The following is a 14,792-nucleotide window of genomic DNA, read 5'->3' on the forward strand; positions in this document are numbered from 1 at the left end:
TTAGTTTTCTGAAGAATGAACAAGCTGTTTTCCACAGCAGCTGCCTCCACATACTCTCCAACATTTGTAGATTTTTGTTTGTTAAAGAGCAGCCATTCTTTTTTTTTTTTCCTTTTTTTTTTTTATTAACGGAAAGAGAGCAGCCATTCTTATAGGCTGATGTCTCATTGTTGTCTTGATTTGCATTTTCTTTATAGCTAATGAAAATGAGCAGCTCTTCATGTGCTTTTTAGCCAACTGCATTTGCTCTTCAGAAAAGTGTCTATTCATATCCTCTGCCCATTTTATAATTAGATTGTTTGTTCTTTCTTGTTGATATGTATGATTTCTTTATGTACAGAAGATATCAAGCCTTTATCTGATATATGGTGTCCAGATAATGTTTTCTTCCATTGATTTGGCTGCCTCTTCACCTTTTTCACAAAGTCAGTTGAGGCACAGAGCTCTTGATCTTAAGGAGTTCCCATTTGTCTATTTTTTTTCTTTTGTTGCTTGTGCTTTAAGTGTGAAGTTTAAGAACCTATTACCAAATCTTGAAGATGTTTCCCTGCATTTTCTTCTTGAAGTTTTATGGTACTGGGTCTTACATTTAGGTCTCTAATCCATTTTGAACTAATTTTTGTATAGAGTAAGGTAGTTCATTCTTTTTAGTTATTGATATCCAATTTTCTCATGCTCATTCATTGAAAAAGCTATTCTGTCCCAGCTCAGTGGATTTGGGGGCCTTTTAAAGATCAATTGTCCATAGATTTGGTGGGCTATCTTCACACTCTCAATTCAGTTTCATTGGTCAAAATTTCTATCTTTGTGCAAATATCATGCTGTTTCTTTTCTTTCTTAAAAAATATTTTTATTGAGATGTCTTCACACACATATAGTCCGTCCAAAGTATACAATCAGTGGCTCACAATACCATCACATGGTTGTGTAGTCATTACAGTGATCATTTTTAGAACATTTGCATCACTCCAGAAAAATAAATAAAAAGAAAAAAAGCATATATCCCATACCCTTTACCCCATTCTCTCTCACTGACCACTAGTACTTCAATTTGCCCAATATTTTATCCTTTATCCCACATGGTGTTAGTTGGCAGTCTGCCAGAATGCAATATACCAGAACTAGAATGGCTTTTGAAAAGGAGAATTTGGTAAGTTACAAGTTTATAGTTCTAAGCCTATAAAAATTTCCAAAGTAAGGTATCTGGGGAAAGCTACCTTAATTCAAGGAAGACCGATGGGTCAGGAACCCCTCTGTCAGCTGGGAAGTCATGTGGCTGGCATCTGCTGGTCCCTTGCTCCTGGGCTCTGTTGTTTTCAGTCTCTGCACGAGTGGGTTCCTCACTTTGCTTCTCTGGGGCTGGCTTTCATCTCTTGGCTTCCCTTGGCTCTCTCCAGGTTCTGGCTTGTGTAACATCTCATGGCAATATCTGCTGGGCTCCAAGCATCTCCAAACATCTGTGTCTGTATTCGCTGAAGCAGCTGTTCTCCAAGCTCTCTCCATCGGCTCTGAAGCTGCTGTCGTTTCTGGATCTCTACAAAATGTTTCCTCTTTTAAGGTATTCCAGTAAGCTAATCAAGAGCCACCTGAAATGGGTGGAGCACATCTCCATCTAATCAAAAAGTCATATCCAAAATTGGGTTTAAATTTGGGATTAAAACATGACTTTTGGGGTACATAATATGTTCAAACCAGCACTCCCCTATTATTTATTTATTTATTTGCTCATATGTCCATGCCCAGGATCAAAGGAGCATCAGACGCAAGGTTTTCACAATCACACAGTCACAGTGTAAAAGCTGAATGGTTATACAGCTGTCTTCAGGAATTAAGGCAACTGTAACACAGTTCATCACTTTCAGGTACTTCCCTCTAGCCACTCCAAAATGTTATAAACTAAAAAGGGATATCAGTATAATTCACAAGAATAACCTCCAGGGGTTGAATTTAATTGTAAGGGAATAGGTAGAAGTGAAGGCGGTTCACTGGTCAGTGTATAAGTAATATAACCATATTAAAGGTGAACATAATTGAAAGGGGTTTATAGACTCATGTGTCACGCTGATTACACTACAAATATAAATAAGTTCTTGATGAGCAACTGCAAAGATACAGATCTTGTGCAAAGAGTGTATAAGTTTGGGGTACAGAGGGAAGCAGCTATTTCATGCCATGGGCTACGTTTAACAGGAAAACATCAAAGGTACCGCAGCAATATGAGAGGTATATAATAGGGGGTGTTCCGTTGAAAAGGATTATGTGCCCATGTTTTAATCCTGATCCATCTTGTGGAGACAGCCATTTCTTTTTTTTGTTGGCAGAGGGAGGGGAGGCTATTTACATGTTTTATTTTTAAATTTTTATTTATGTTATTTTTATTGTCAAACCTTAAACAAACATACAAACATTCTTGACATACATTCTATACATGATGTACAACCAATGGCTCACAATATCATCACATAGTTGTGTATTCATCACAATGATCTTTTTTTTTTTTGAACACTTGCATCTCTCCAGCAAAAGAAATGAAAAAGAAAAATGGAAAAACTCGTGCATACCATACCCCTTACCCTTCCCTCTCATTGACCACTAGTATTTCAATCTACTCAGTTTATTTTAACCTTTGTTCCTCCTATTATTTGTTTATTTTTTATCCATATTTTTTACTCATCTGTCCATACTCTAGATAAAAGGAGCATCAGACACAAGGTTTTCATAATTACACAGTCACATTGTAAAAGCAATATCATAACACAATCATCTTCAAGAAACATGGCCACTGGAACACAGCTCAACAGTTTCAGGTACTTCCCTCCACCCACCCCAATACACCATAAACTAAAAAGGGATATCTATGTAATGCATAAGATCACCTCCAAGATAAACTCTCAACTCTGTGTGAAATCTCTCAGCCAGTGAAACTTTATTTTTTCTCATTTCTCTCTTCCATCTTTTTGTCAAGAAGGCTTTCTCACTCCTATGATACTGGGTCCCGACTCATCCCAGGAGTTCTGTCCCATATTGCCAGGGAAATTTACACTCCCAGGTGTCATGTACCATGTGGGGGGAGGGCAGTGAGTTCACCTGTCACATTGGCTTAGAGAGAGAGGCCACATTTGAGCAACAGAAGAGGTTCTCTGGGGATGACTCTTAGGCATAATTATCAGTAGGCTTAGCCTATCCTTTGCAGGAATAAGTTCCATGGGGTGAACCCCAAGATCAAGGGCTCAGCCGATTGATTTAGTGGTCCCCACTACTTGTGAGACTATCAGAAATTCTTGAAATGGGGAAGTTGAATTTTTTCCTCTCTCTCCCCATGAGGGGCACTGTTTTGAGACTGGGGACTGGGGTCCAGGAAGGCCTGCTGGAGTATGATGGAATTGGGAATTACATGTTGAAGGGAGTCAACAAAGGAAAAGGAGGCCTATCAGGCAGGGGATATAAATGCAGGGACCCGTGAGGTGTGGCTGCAAGTGGTTAAGTAACGTGTAGAGGGGTGGAATCATGCAGAGATGGAGAAAGACAAATTGGATAAGATGGCAGAGCCCACATTTCAAGTATAACATTATATACTATATATAAAACACTCTGAAGGCTGAACTTTATCCTAACGGCCAAGAGAGTCTTTAAGCATTCTTAGCAGGGTTATGGCCACAGAGTGAAAGATTAGAGATGGGAACTGGCCCCAGTTAGTCTGCAAGTTGAGGCCATTTTGCTTTAATTAGAAAAAGGAAGCCCTCCCAGTGGACATATCTTTGAGCCAGAGTGCAAGATTCAGAGGCTAAGAATGGATTGGATTTCCATCTTTACCCCTGCCCTTGCCAGGTGCCTTTAGTGAAGTGGAGACTGCCAGGAGATAGCAGTCTCCACTTCACAAAGAACTGTACAGAACAGTTTAAGAGAATTTTTTTTTTGCCAGAACAAAGACAGAGGCCATAGTACCATGCTGTTTTGGCCAATGTGACTTTATGGTAAACTTTAAAGATAGGGATATTCCTTCCACTTTGCTCTTCTTTTTTAGGAAGTCTATAGCTAGTTGGGATCTCTTTCTCTTCCAAATAAATTTGAAAAGTAACTTCAAAGTGGATTATTGAGATTTTGATTGGTATTGCATTGGATCTGTAGATATATTTAGGTAGAATTGACATCTTAATGACATTCAACCTTCCTCTCTGTGCTGGTTTGAAACCATTATGGTACTGCAGAAAAGCCATGTTCTTTAATCCTGATTCAATGTTGTAGAATGGGATCTTTTTCATTGAGTTGTTTCCATGGAGATGTCACCCACCCAATTGTGGGTGGGACCTTTTGATTAGGTGGTTTCCATGGAGTCATATCTCCACCTATTCAAGGTGGGTCTTAATTCACTTACTGGAGTCCTTTCCTCCATTTCGGAAAGAGCAGACAGAGCCAACAGAGAGACCAACTTAAGACCCAGGTGCTTAGAGATGCAGAAAGTAAATGCCTGTGGGGAAGCTGTTTGAAACAAGAAGCCAAAGACCCCAGCAGATGTCAGCCACATGCCTTCCCAGCTAACAAAGGTGCTCTGGACTCATTGGCCTTCCTTGAGTCAAGGTATCTTTTCCTGGATGCCTTAGGTTGGACATCTTTATAGCCTTAGAATTGTAAACTTGGCAAGTTAATAAATTTCCTTTATAAAAACTGTTCCATTTCTGGTCTCTTGCATTCCAGCATCTTTAGCAAACCAAAACACTATGCATGAGCAGGGAATGTATTTCCATCTATTTAGGTCATTTTTTATTTCTTTTAGCAGTGTTTTGTAGTTTTCTGTGTACAAGTCCTTGGCATCCCTGGTTAGACCATTCCTAGATACCTGATTCTTTTGGTTGTTATTTTGAATGGAGTTTTTTCCATAATTGTCTCCTCAGATAGGTCATTGCTTGTGTATAGAAACATTACTGATTTTTATACATTAATCTTGTATCCCATCACTTTCCTGAATTTGTTTATTCACTTAAGTAGTTTGTCATGGATTTTTTTCAGTGTTTTAATAAGTATAGGGTCATATGATCTGCAAACAATAAAAGTTTTACTTCTTCCTTTCCAATTTGGATGCCTTTTATTTCTTTTTCCTGTCTGATTGCGCTAGCTAGAACTTCTAGTACAATGTTGAATAATAGTGGTGACAGAAGGCATCCTTGTCTCATTCCTGATCTTAAAGGGAGTGGCTACTGTTTCTCACCATTAAGTCTGATGTTGGCTATGTTTTTTTTCATATACACACTTTATGATATTGAGGAAGTTTCCTTTGATTTCTACCTTTTGATTTCAAAATTCAGGAAAGGATTCTGAATTTTGTCAAATGCTTTTTCAGCATCAATCAATACGATCATTTGATTTTCCCCTTTGAATTTGCTAATGTGTGCTCCATGACACTGATTGATTTTCTTATGTTGAACCACTCTTGCATTCCTGGTATAAACCCCACTTGATCATGTGTGTTAAGATCTTTTAAGGTGATGATGGATTCAATTTGTTAGTATTTTATTGAGAAGTTTAGCATCTAGTTCATTAGGGAGATTCGTCTGTAGTTTTCCTTTCTTGTAGCATCTTTATCCAATTTTGGTATTAGAGTGATGTTAGCTTCATAAAATGCGTTAGGTAGTGTGCTGGGCTGAAAGGATCATATACCCTAGAAAAGCCATGTTTTAATCCTGATCCATCTTGTAGAAGCAACCTTTTCTTTTAATCCCTATTCAGCACTGTAGGGTGGAAACTTGATTAGATTATCTCCACAGAGATGTGACATGCCCAATTGTGGATATTAACCTTTGGTTAGAGGGAGATGTGACTCCATCCATTCCAGGTGGGGCTTGATTGATTTAATGGAATTCTTTAAAAAAGGAAACATTTTGAGTAGAGCAACAGGGCCATGAGAACCACAAGAGCCCACGGAGCCAGAGACCTTTGAAAAGTTCCGTGGGCTCTTGTGGTTCTCATGGCCCTGTTTGGAGATGAAGAAGGAAAATGCCCCTGGGGGAGCTTCATGAAACAAGAAGCCTGGAGAGAAAGCTAGCAGATATCACCATGTCTGCCATGTGCCTTTCCAGTTGAGAGAGAAACCCTGAATGTCATCGGCCTTCTTGGACCAAGGCATCTTTTTCTGGACACCTTAGATTGGACATTTCTATAGCCTTGCTTTAATTTGGACATTTTCATGGCTTTTGAACTGTAGACTTGCAACTTAATAAATTCCCCCTTTTAAAAGTCATTCTGGTTTTGGTATATACCATTCTGGCAGCTAGCAAACTAGAACAGGTAGCATTCCTTGTTCCTCAATTTTTTGGAAGAGTTTGAGCAGGACTAGTATTAGCTGTTTTTGGAATGTTTGATAAAATTCCCCTGTGAGGCCATCTGTTCACGGGGAGATGTTTGATGACTGATTGAATCTTTTTATCTGTAATTGGTTTGTTGTGATCTTCTATTTCTTCTCAAGTCAGTATAGGTAACTCATGTGTTTCTAAGAATTTGTCCATTTCATCTAAGTTGTCTAGTTTGTTAGCATATAGTTGTTCATAGTTTCTTATAATTTTAAAAATTTCTTCAGGATCCATGATAATGACACCCCACTCTCATTTCTGATTTTATTTGCATCTTCTTTTTTTTTTTCTTTGTTACTGTAGTTAAGGGTCTATCAATCTTATTGATTTCCTCAAAGAACCAACATTCAGTTTTGTTGATTTTGTATTATTTTATTACTCTCCAATTTGTTTATTTCTGCTTTAATCTTTGTCATTTCTTTTGATTTATTTCCTTTGGGGTTGTTGTTCTTTCTCTAAATTCTCCAGGTGAGCACTTCAGTACTCAATGTTTTTTTTTTTTTTTTTGCATGGGCAGGTACTGGGAATTGAACCTGGGTCCCCAGCATGGTAGGTGAGAACTCTGCTGAGCCACCGTGGCCTGACCTCATTTTTGTTTTTAATGTAGGCATTTAGGGCAATAAGCTTTCTTCTGAGCACTGCCTTTGCTGCATCCCATTAGTTCTGATAAGTTGCATTCTCATTATCATTCATCTCCAGATAGTTATCAATTTACTCTCTGACTCACTATTATATTCCCATTCTGGCCCCATGTGCTTGGTTTGCTTAAACGAACTATCCAGACAGGTTGAGTTAGATTACGTGTTACGGAAAATTTACGTTTTGGACAAAATAAACCTCTCTTCCTTTGGTCTGGTACAGTAGGCAAAGTTCTAAAATACAGACAATGTCCTCCTTACCCCTGTATTCTGATTTATGTCAGTTCCAACTACCTTTGTTATTATCTCTAATTGAAGTCTGATCTCTATTTTCAGTTTCTTTAACAGTTGTCGTATGTAGCAATGCTGACTTGCAGAGCTGTAGAATTCCACCTCTGAGTCTTAGGTGTCACACAGGTATTCAAAGTTCCAGGGACATACAGGTTATACATGTACAGCACAGGATCTCAAAATCTAGAAATAACATTTACAGCTCTGGCCTAAGTGTGGCTACTGTAAGAGCTTACAATCTAGGCCCCAATTTTCTTAAAGGTATTTTCTAAAACAGACAATACAATACTTGTTCTGCTAGTAGAGTTTCAAACTCAATTCAAGCAAAGCAGATTTCTCAATTATTTGGAATTAGAAGTGGTCTTTTTCAACCATAGAGAAAAGCTATACTTTCATTTGTTGGCTGAAATTTATGTACGCATGTTGTCAACTGCATACCTGTAACCACGCACTTTTTCCAAACAGAATGTGGCCAGCTTTAATGATGGCCAGCTAATTATCAATTTTACAAAACCAGGTCATGTCTATATTGTTTTATATTTGTCAATATGTCTGATGGGGTTGTTTCTGTGATTGAGGATCACAGAAGAATGAGATTTCTGTGGATAAGAACAACAAAAACTTCATTCATGCTTGATTTGTCAGGGTACAGAGGAAATTTCAGATGAATTTTCCCTCAAAGTTTTGGTATAAAACTGTAACTTCAAAAGCAGTAAACTTATTTGTTTTGGTGTTAACAAGGGCAACCAGTCAATTTTAACGTTAGTTCTCGTTTGCAAACCCTTTTAAAAAACAAAAACAAAAACTCCACACTACTAGATTTTAAAAAGACCTTTGAACATAAAGAGCTTTCTTACTAGTAACTTATTAAAGATTACTCCTCTGAAGTCTATGTTTTCATTAGAAAGGAGGACTAAAATAGTTTTCATGTTTCCCTAGTCTGAAGGTTGATACAGTTGTGACAAAGAACAAACTGTGCCAAATACACACATTTCAGTCCACTCATTAAAAAATTTACAACATTTTGCTGCAAACAATCATGAAAAGATCACTTGATAAGACCCTGGAGATAGAGGTCTAAATCTTGCTGCCATTAGCTGACAGAGGAAGCTTGGGAAAATTAGCTAACTTCTCAGTCTCAGTTTCCTTATCTGTAAAATAAGTAGAATAAGCTAAAACAGTGGTTCTCAAAACTTGACTTAGATTAATATAAAATTTCAACTGTACCCCAGATGGTCTAAAAGAGAAACTCTGAAGGTGATTTGTATATAGTTACATGATTTGCAAACCTGCTTACTTGAAAGGAGCCCTGTCAAGGCTTTGAGGTCAGACAATCTGGGTTCAAATTAAGTTCCGTCTCTTATTAGCTAAGTGACATAAGCATTTAAAAATTAATTTCTAAAAAACATGTATTAAAGGTATATGATCATTGTGGTGGTGTGAAGCTGTATGTGCCCCCCCAAAGCATGCTCTTAAATCTAATCCATTCCCGTGGATGTAAACCCTTTGTAAGTAGTGTGACCAAGAAATTCAGAATTAACAAATGATTATGATTACTGAATCATTATATAGAAGTTTTTCTTTCTATATTGTAGAATAGGGAAATATTAATACCTGAAATTACTGAAACTCAACCTGTCTCATCACTGTTTATACTGATTCTAGCCTAGTCTCAGCCCAGGGTATACTTACTATTGTAATAGTAACAACTCCATCCCCTGTACCCCACCCCCACCCCATACACGCCTTGTTTGAATCCGTTAAAACCCTGAGCTTCTTAGACAGGGGAGACAGATGTTTGGACAGCTAGGCCATCTGATCTCCTGCTTCAGGTGTAGCAGTCAACTATTTCTCTCTTTGAAATCCTGGTGTCATGGATTGGCTGTTATGTGCATCAGGCTGAGAATCCACTCCTTTTATCCGGAATCAGTAGGATCCTTGATGGGACAACTTTAAGATGTGACTGACCTCATTCAGGATGGGACTTAATCCTATTTCTGAAGTCCGTTATAAACAGAATGAACATAGAGAAAGAAAAAGCCATGAAAACAAAGATACCTTGAAGAAAAGAGAGCTATCAGCAGATGCCCCCATGTGCCTTGCCATGTGGCAGAGGAGCCAAAGATTGCCAGCAGCCAGTCTTGTGGAAGGAAGCTCTGCCTTGATGATACCTTGATTTGGAATTTTCATGGCCTCAAAACTGTAATCCTGTAAGCTAATAAATTCCCATTATTTAAGCCAATGAATTTCAGGGTATCTGCCTTGAGCAGTCAAGGAAACTAAAACAATCATTCAAAAAGGTAAAAAGAAGAATGTGTAAAAATGCAAATAATCCTGGACTCCCCCAATCTCCATTTCTGACTCTCAGAGGTAACCATTGGTAAATTTTCTTGTGCATTATTCCAGGAATTTTCTATGATATGTGTGTGTGTGTGTGTGTGTGTGTGTGTGTATGTATGTATAAATAACTTTTCCTTTCATTCTTTCTCTTTTCCTCCCACATTTCTTCCTTTATACACAAATAGAATAACAATATACTTACTCTTCTGCAACTTGTTTTTTAAAAAAAAAATGTATCATGGGTAAGAGCCATCTTTCATATACTGGCGCATATAACTCAGGCCTTTTCCTGTATTGGCTCCCAGAACATTGCCGGCCAGGCCTTTAGCTCCCAGCAGAGTCTATGAGGGTCGTCCTTGATCAGTTCCAGAAGAAAGATTTCAAGGTGCTGACACTGAGCATCAATATGAAAGTAACTCGTCCTACAGGGAAGAGTGCAGAGGACAAGCCTCACCCAAAAAGTCAGAATTTTTAATCAGCTTCTTATTGCCCCACTATTATAAATGAGTAGATAATAAAGAATCAACATATCTGAGCACTGCTGCTAATATGAAAGAGACCAAAACAAAAGTCAAAGCAAAAAAACAACTTGGAGGAAACAGAAACTATGCAGGGAAAACAAATTAAAAATCACTAATAACTCAAATAGTAAGATGCTGCAAACATAAAACAAGAAAAGCTGCCATAAAAAAAAAGAAATTCTGAGACTTAGAAGTACTTTTAGAAATCAACAGGGAGTTGGAAGGTACATTTGAAGATGCCCCCTAGTAGGTAAACAAAAAAACAAAAAAAATGGACAACAATTATAGAACTAGTTAAGAAGGTCCATTATCTGAATAAGAGGTCAGAAAGAGCAATTAGAGAAAGCAGAATTAGGGGGAAATAAAGCAAATCATCAATGAAATAATCCAAAAAAGAATATCTAGATTGAAACAGCCTAATGGATGAAGATGGATCCACCTTATGGCCCATTAGTTCAGAATCTGAGATGCTATAAAGGAAGTAGAGGCAGGTCAGACACAAGGGATCACAAATCAAAATGGCTTTAGACTTTTCAACTCCAAAACAAGAAGCAGGATGACAATGCAGAAATGCCTTAAACATTCTTCAGGAAATGACGACTTCCAACTTAGAATTTCAAACAGCAATCAAACAAGAGGCTAGCATAAAGAAATGATCAGAAATTCAAACTCAAGAAACAATATGCCACATGTGCCCTTTCCCAGGAAACTACCAGGAAATGTACAACACCAACATGAGGAGTAGACAAGAAAAGGGAAGTAAGAGAAGACAGAGAATAGGAGATCCAACGCAGGAGAGCAGCAAAAGCAGTATCCCCAGTGGTCATCAGGGGAGGCCACAGGAGAGCACAGGTGACAGCTGTGCACCAGGAATAGAGGGCAACGGTTCAGATCAAAATACTTGAGAAATCTTGGGGAGAGATTTCCCCAAGAAGATGAAATTGATAAAATACCTGAGGTTGTGAAGACCCCAATAGGTAATTTAGATAAATGCTGGAGAATTTAGAGTTGAAAATAAAACATAAAAAACTAAGCAAAACAGGGCGGGCCACAGTGGCTCAGTGGCAGAATTCTCACCTGCCATGCCAGAGACCCGGGTTCAGTTCCCAGTGCCTGCCCATGACAAAACAAAACAAAACAAACAAACAAACAAAACTAAGCAAAACAGAAAACAAAAATTCATTTGCCCTAAGGAAACAATGCAAAGAAAAAGGAACCATGATTCATTATATGGCTCAGCTCTGAATAGCTTTTATGGCCAAAATAATGTAAACACAGTCCATCGCTTTAATCCAAAGTAATCTTCTAATTATGTTGGGTAAGACTGGGGCATGGGGACGTGTTTGTGACATAGATGTAAGGAAAGAGACCTAAATTCCCATGCTCCATTGTTGGAAATTAATTGATATGTGTAAAATTGAAAAATCCTGAAGCAGCAATATAAGCATGAACTGTGAGCGATTAAAAATTATTAATGGTTGTCTCTGGGAAGGAGGAAATGGGTGAGAGAAAGGTAAGAACTTCTATTTTTTGTAACAAAATTTATAGGACTATTTGAATGCTTTATGTAATGTACATGTATAACATTGATAAAAATAAAAATGCATTAAAAGGTGCTTAAGTGTGATAGCTTTCCCTTCATACTGTCTTTCCTTCTCTTATAAAGAAAATCTTAATCCTTCTGAGTATCAGTTTTCCTAACCATAAAATGGAAATTTTACTCCTCACTTTACAGGTTTATTGTGAAATTATAGATAATAAACATAGAGTACATAACATTTTGCTTGGCTCAGAGAAAGGCCCAATAAATGGAAATTATTTCTATTAGCACTTTTACTATTAAATTATAGCCATCCTTAGTTAGGTATTTCTTGAGGCACACCATGTCTTCAAGAAATAATGATTGTGTTCTAGTTTGCTAGCTGCCAGAATGCGATATACCAGAAACAGAATAGCTTTTAAAAAGGGGAACTTATGAAGTTGTAAGTTTACAGTTCTAAAGCCGTGAAGATGTCCAAATTAAGGTAAGTCTATGAAAATGTCCAAATGAAGGCACCACAAGAGGTTACCTTCACTCAAAAAAGGCTGATGAAATTCATGGTCGCTCAACTGGAAGAGCACTTGGTGATGTCTGTAGCTTCTTGTTTCATGAAGCTTCCTCGGGGAAATTTTCCTTCATCTCCAAGGGTCTGTGTGTGGGCTTTTGTGGCTCTCAAGCTTTTTCCAAAATGGTTACCTCTCAAAGGGCTCCAGTAAGCAATCCCACCTTGAATGGGTGAGACGCATCTCCATGGAAACCACCTAATCAAAAATTACCACCCACAATTGGGTGGGTCACATCTCCATGGAAACAATAAAAAAGATCCCACCCAGCAATACTGACACACGAGTAAAGAGCATAGCTTTTCTGGGGTATACAACAGTTTCAAATGGGCACAGATGGGAAGAGTTATTTTTCAGTTGTAATACATAAAAATTGTGCCTTTGCTGGCTCTGCTTCTTCTGACTGTCCTCTAAGTCTTAGTAGTCCTCTCCTCACTCGACACACTTTCTTTGGGCAATGTAATTTACTCCCTTTGCTGCAGCTCTCCTGCTGATGAATCCTAAATCCTTACCTCTAGCCTCAACCTCTCCCTTGACCTACAGATCTGACTATCTACTGGAAATCCATAGCTGAATATCTCATGAAAAATTCAAAAATTCATGTTAAAAGTTTGCCCACTGGAAAAGCTGTTGCTGCTACTGATGCATAACATACTACTACTGGTCTAGACCCTGTCTAGTTCAGACCCTGTCATCCTTCACTGGTTTCCTGCAGTTGCCTCCTAATAGGCCCCCCTGCCTCTTATTTTCCTTCCTTTAATCCAGTCTCCACACTACAAGTCAGAATGATCTCTAAGTGCAAATCTCACCTTTACACACCTTTCTTTATCTTTTTTTCCTTTATAATCAAGCGTGAACTCTAACATAGAAGGAAAAGGCTCCTATCAGTGCTCCTGCTGGCCTCTCTCTTTTTTTTTTCAAGCTTTATTGAGATATAATTCACACCTCATCAGCTCACCCATTTAAAATGTACACAGCAATGGTTTTTAGTATATTCACAGATAACAGGCAACAATCAGCACAATACATTTTAGAGCCCTTTCATCACCTCAAAGGGAATTTGCATCTTTTAGTTATTACCCTTTGCCCCCTCTCATCCCTCCCAGTCCTAAGCCACCACTAATAGACTTTCTGTCTCTCTATATTTACCTATCCTGGACATTTCATATAGATGGAATCATAATATGGTCTTCAGTGGCTGGCTCCTTTCATTTCACATGTTTTCGAGGTTCATCTGTGGTTTGGCAGTCTCTTTAAAGACACACCAGATATACATGCAGGGTGACCAACTCATCCCAGTTTGCCTGGGACTTTCCCAGTTTTAGCTTGGAAAAACCCTTCCCCAAGCAAATGAGGTATGATTGGCCACCTAAGATATGAGGTGATCGCTCTGATTCTATTCAACATTGTAGGGACTAATTCAAGCCAGAAACAAAATTATAAGGGCAGCCTTGTTTTGAGAAAATTCCATATATATAATAAATCTTAGACTTCTAAAAATTTAAACCTTCCAAAACAGATAAATAGGTGGAACCAAGAAATCAGGATTTAAGGGATGATTTTGATTACTGAATCATTATATAAGTGTCGCTTATTCTTTTGGGATTTTGGAATGGACAAGGCCGGGTACCTGGAATCCCTGAACTGTAATGAAGCTGTTTGGACACTGGGAAGGTATTTTTTTCCTTTCCATTTTGCATGGGCAGGCACTGGGAATCAAACCCAGGCCTCTGGCATGGCAGGCAAGAACTCTGCCACTGAGCCACTGTCACACTGCCCTCTGGAAGGATTTTCAAAGGCCTTATCTTTTATCTGGTGCCTGTGTGGCTGTGAAAGCTGTAAAGCTCTTTATCTGCTTATTTTCTTATAGGCATTAACTAGCCTCCATCCCTTACATCTGCAAATCCCATCCTCTAGGCTCTTTCTCGAAGGGTAGAGGCTCTGCCTTCCCGGGTTAAGCTATGCCAAGGATGTTTGCTTTTTGGCTCTGCTAGGCTCTGCCTTTGAAGGATAGACAGCTCCTTTCAACTTATGTTAACTTTAACAATGTTTTCTTTTCTGCTTTGAATTTACTATCTGAAATGACCTCATCTCCCTTGCTAGAATCCTTAAAAACCTCAAGTCTCCTTTGTTCGGGGAGACAGATTTTGGGCTGTTAGGTTCTCTGCTCTCCAGCTACACATGTAGAAATAAACTGCTTCTTTTTGAAACCGTAGTGTCTCAGGAATTGGTTATTGAGCATGTCAGGCAGAAAAACCCACGGCGTTTGTCCGGTAACACAAGCAGACTCACTTTTTTTTTTTTTTTTTTCAGATGACATGATCTTGTTTATAGAAAATCATAGGAAATTTAAAAAACAATTACAACTCCCCAAACTGACCAAACAATTCAATGCAATTTCTATTAAAATATAGGCTGGATTTTTGTGAGATAAATTACCAAACTAATCATAAAAATCACATAGAAAATGAAGGAACCCAGAATAACCAAAACAATCTCGAAAAGGAACAAAGTTGGAGATCCCACACTTCCCAACTTCAAAAGTTACTACAAAG

General features: G+C 38.3%; 1 protein-coding gene across 1 annotated transcript in view; it reads right to left on the bottom strand.

The window, feature by feature from the left end:
• Window positions 1–14,792, bottom strand: part of DEPDC4 (DEP domain containing 4) — a 35,865-nt gene that overhangs the window by 12,609 nt on the left and 8,464 nt on the right. The window contains 1 exon segment of the mRNA XM_077168292.1: window positions 9,066–9,079. Coding sequence (XP_077024407.1) covers window positions 9,066–9,079 — 14 coding nt within the window.

The sequence above is a fragment of the Tamandua tetradactyla genome, chromosome 7 (genome assembly GCF_023851605.1).
Source record: "Tamandua tetradactyla isolate mTamTet1 chromosome 7, mTamTet1.pri, whole genome shotgun sequence".
Taxonomy (NCBI): domain Eukaryota; kingdom Metazoa; phylum Chordata; class Mammalia; order Pilosa; family Myrmecophagidae; genus Tamandua; species Tamandua tetradactyla.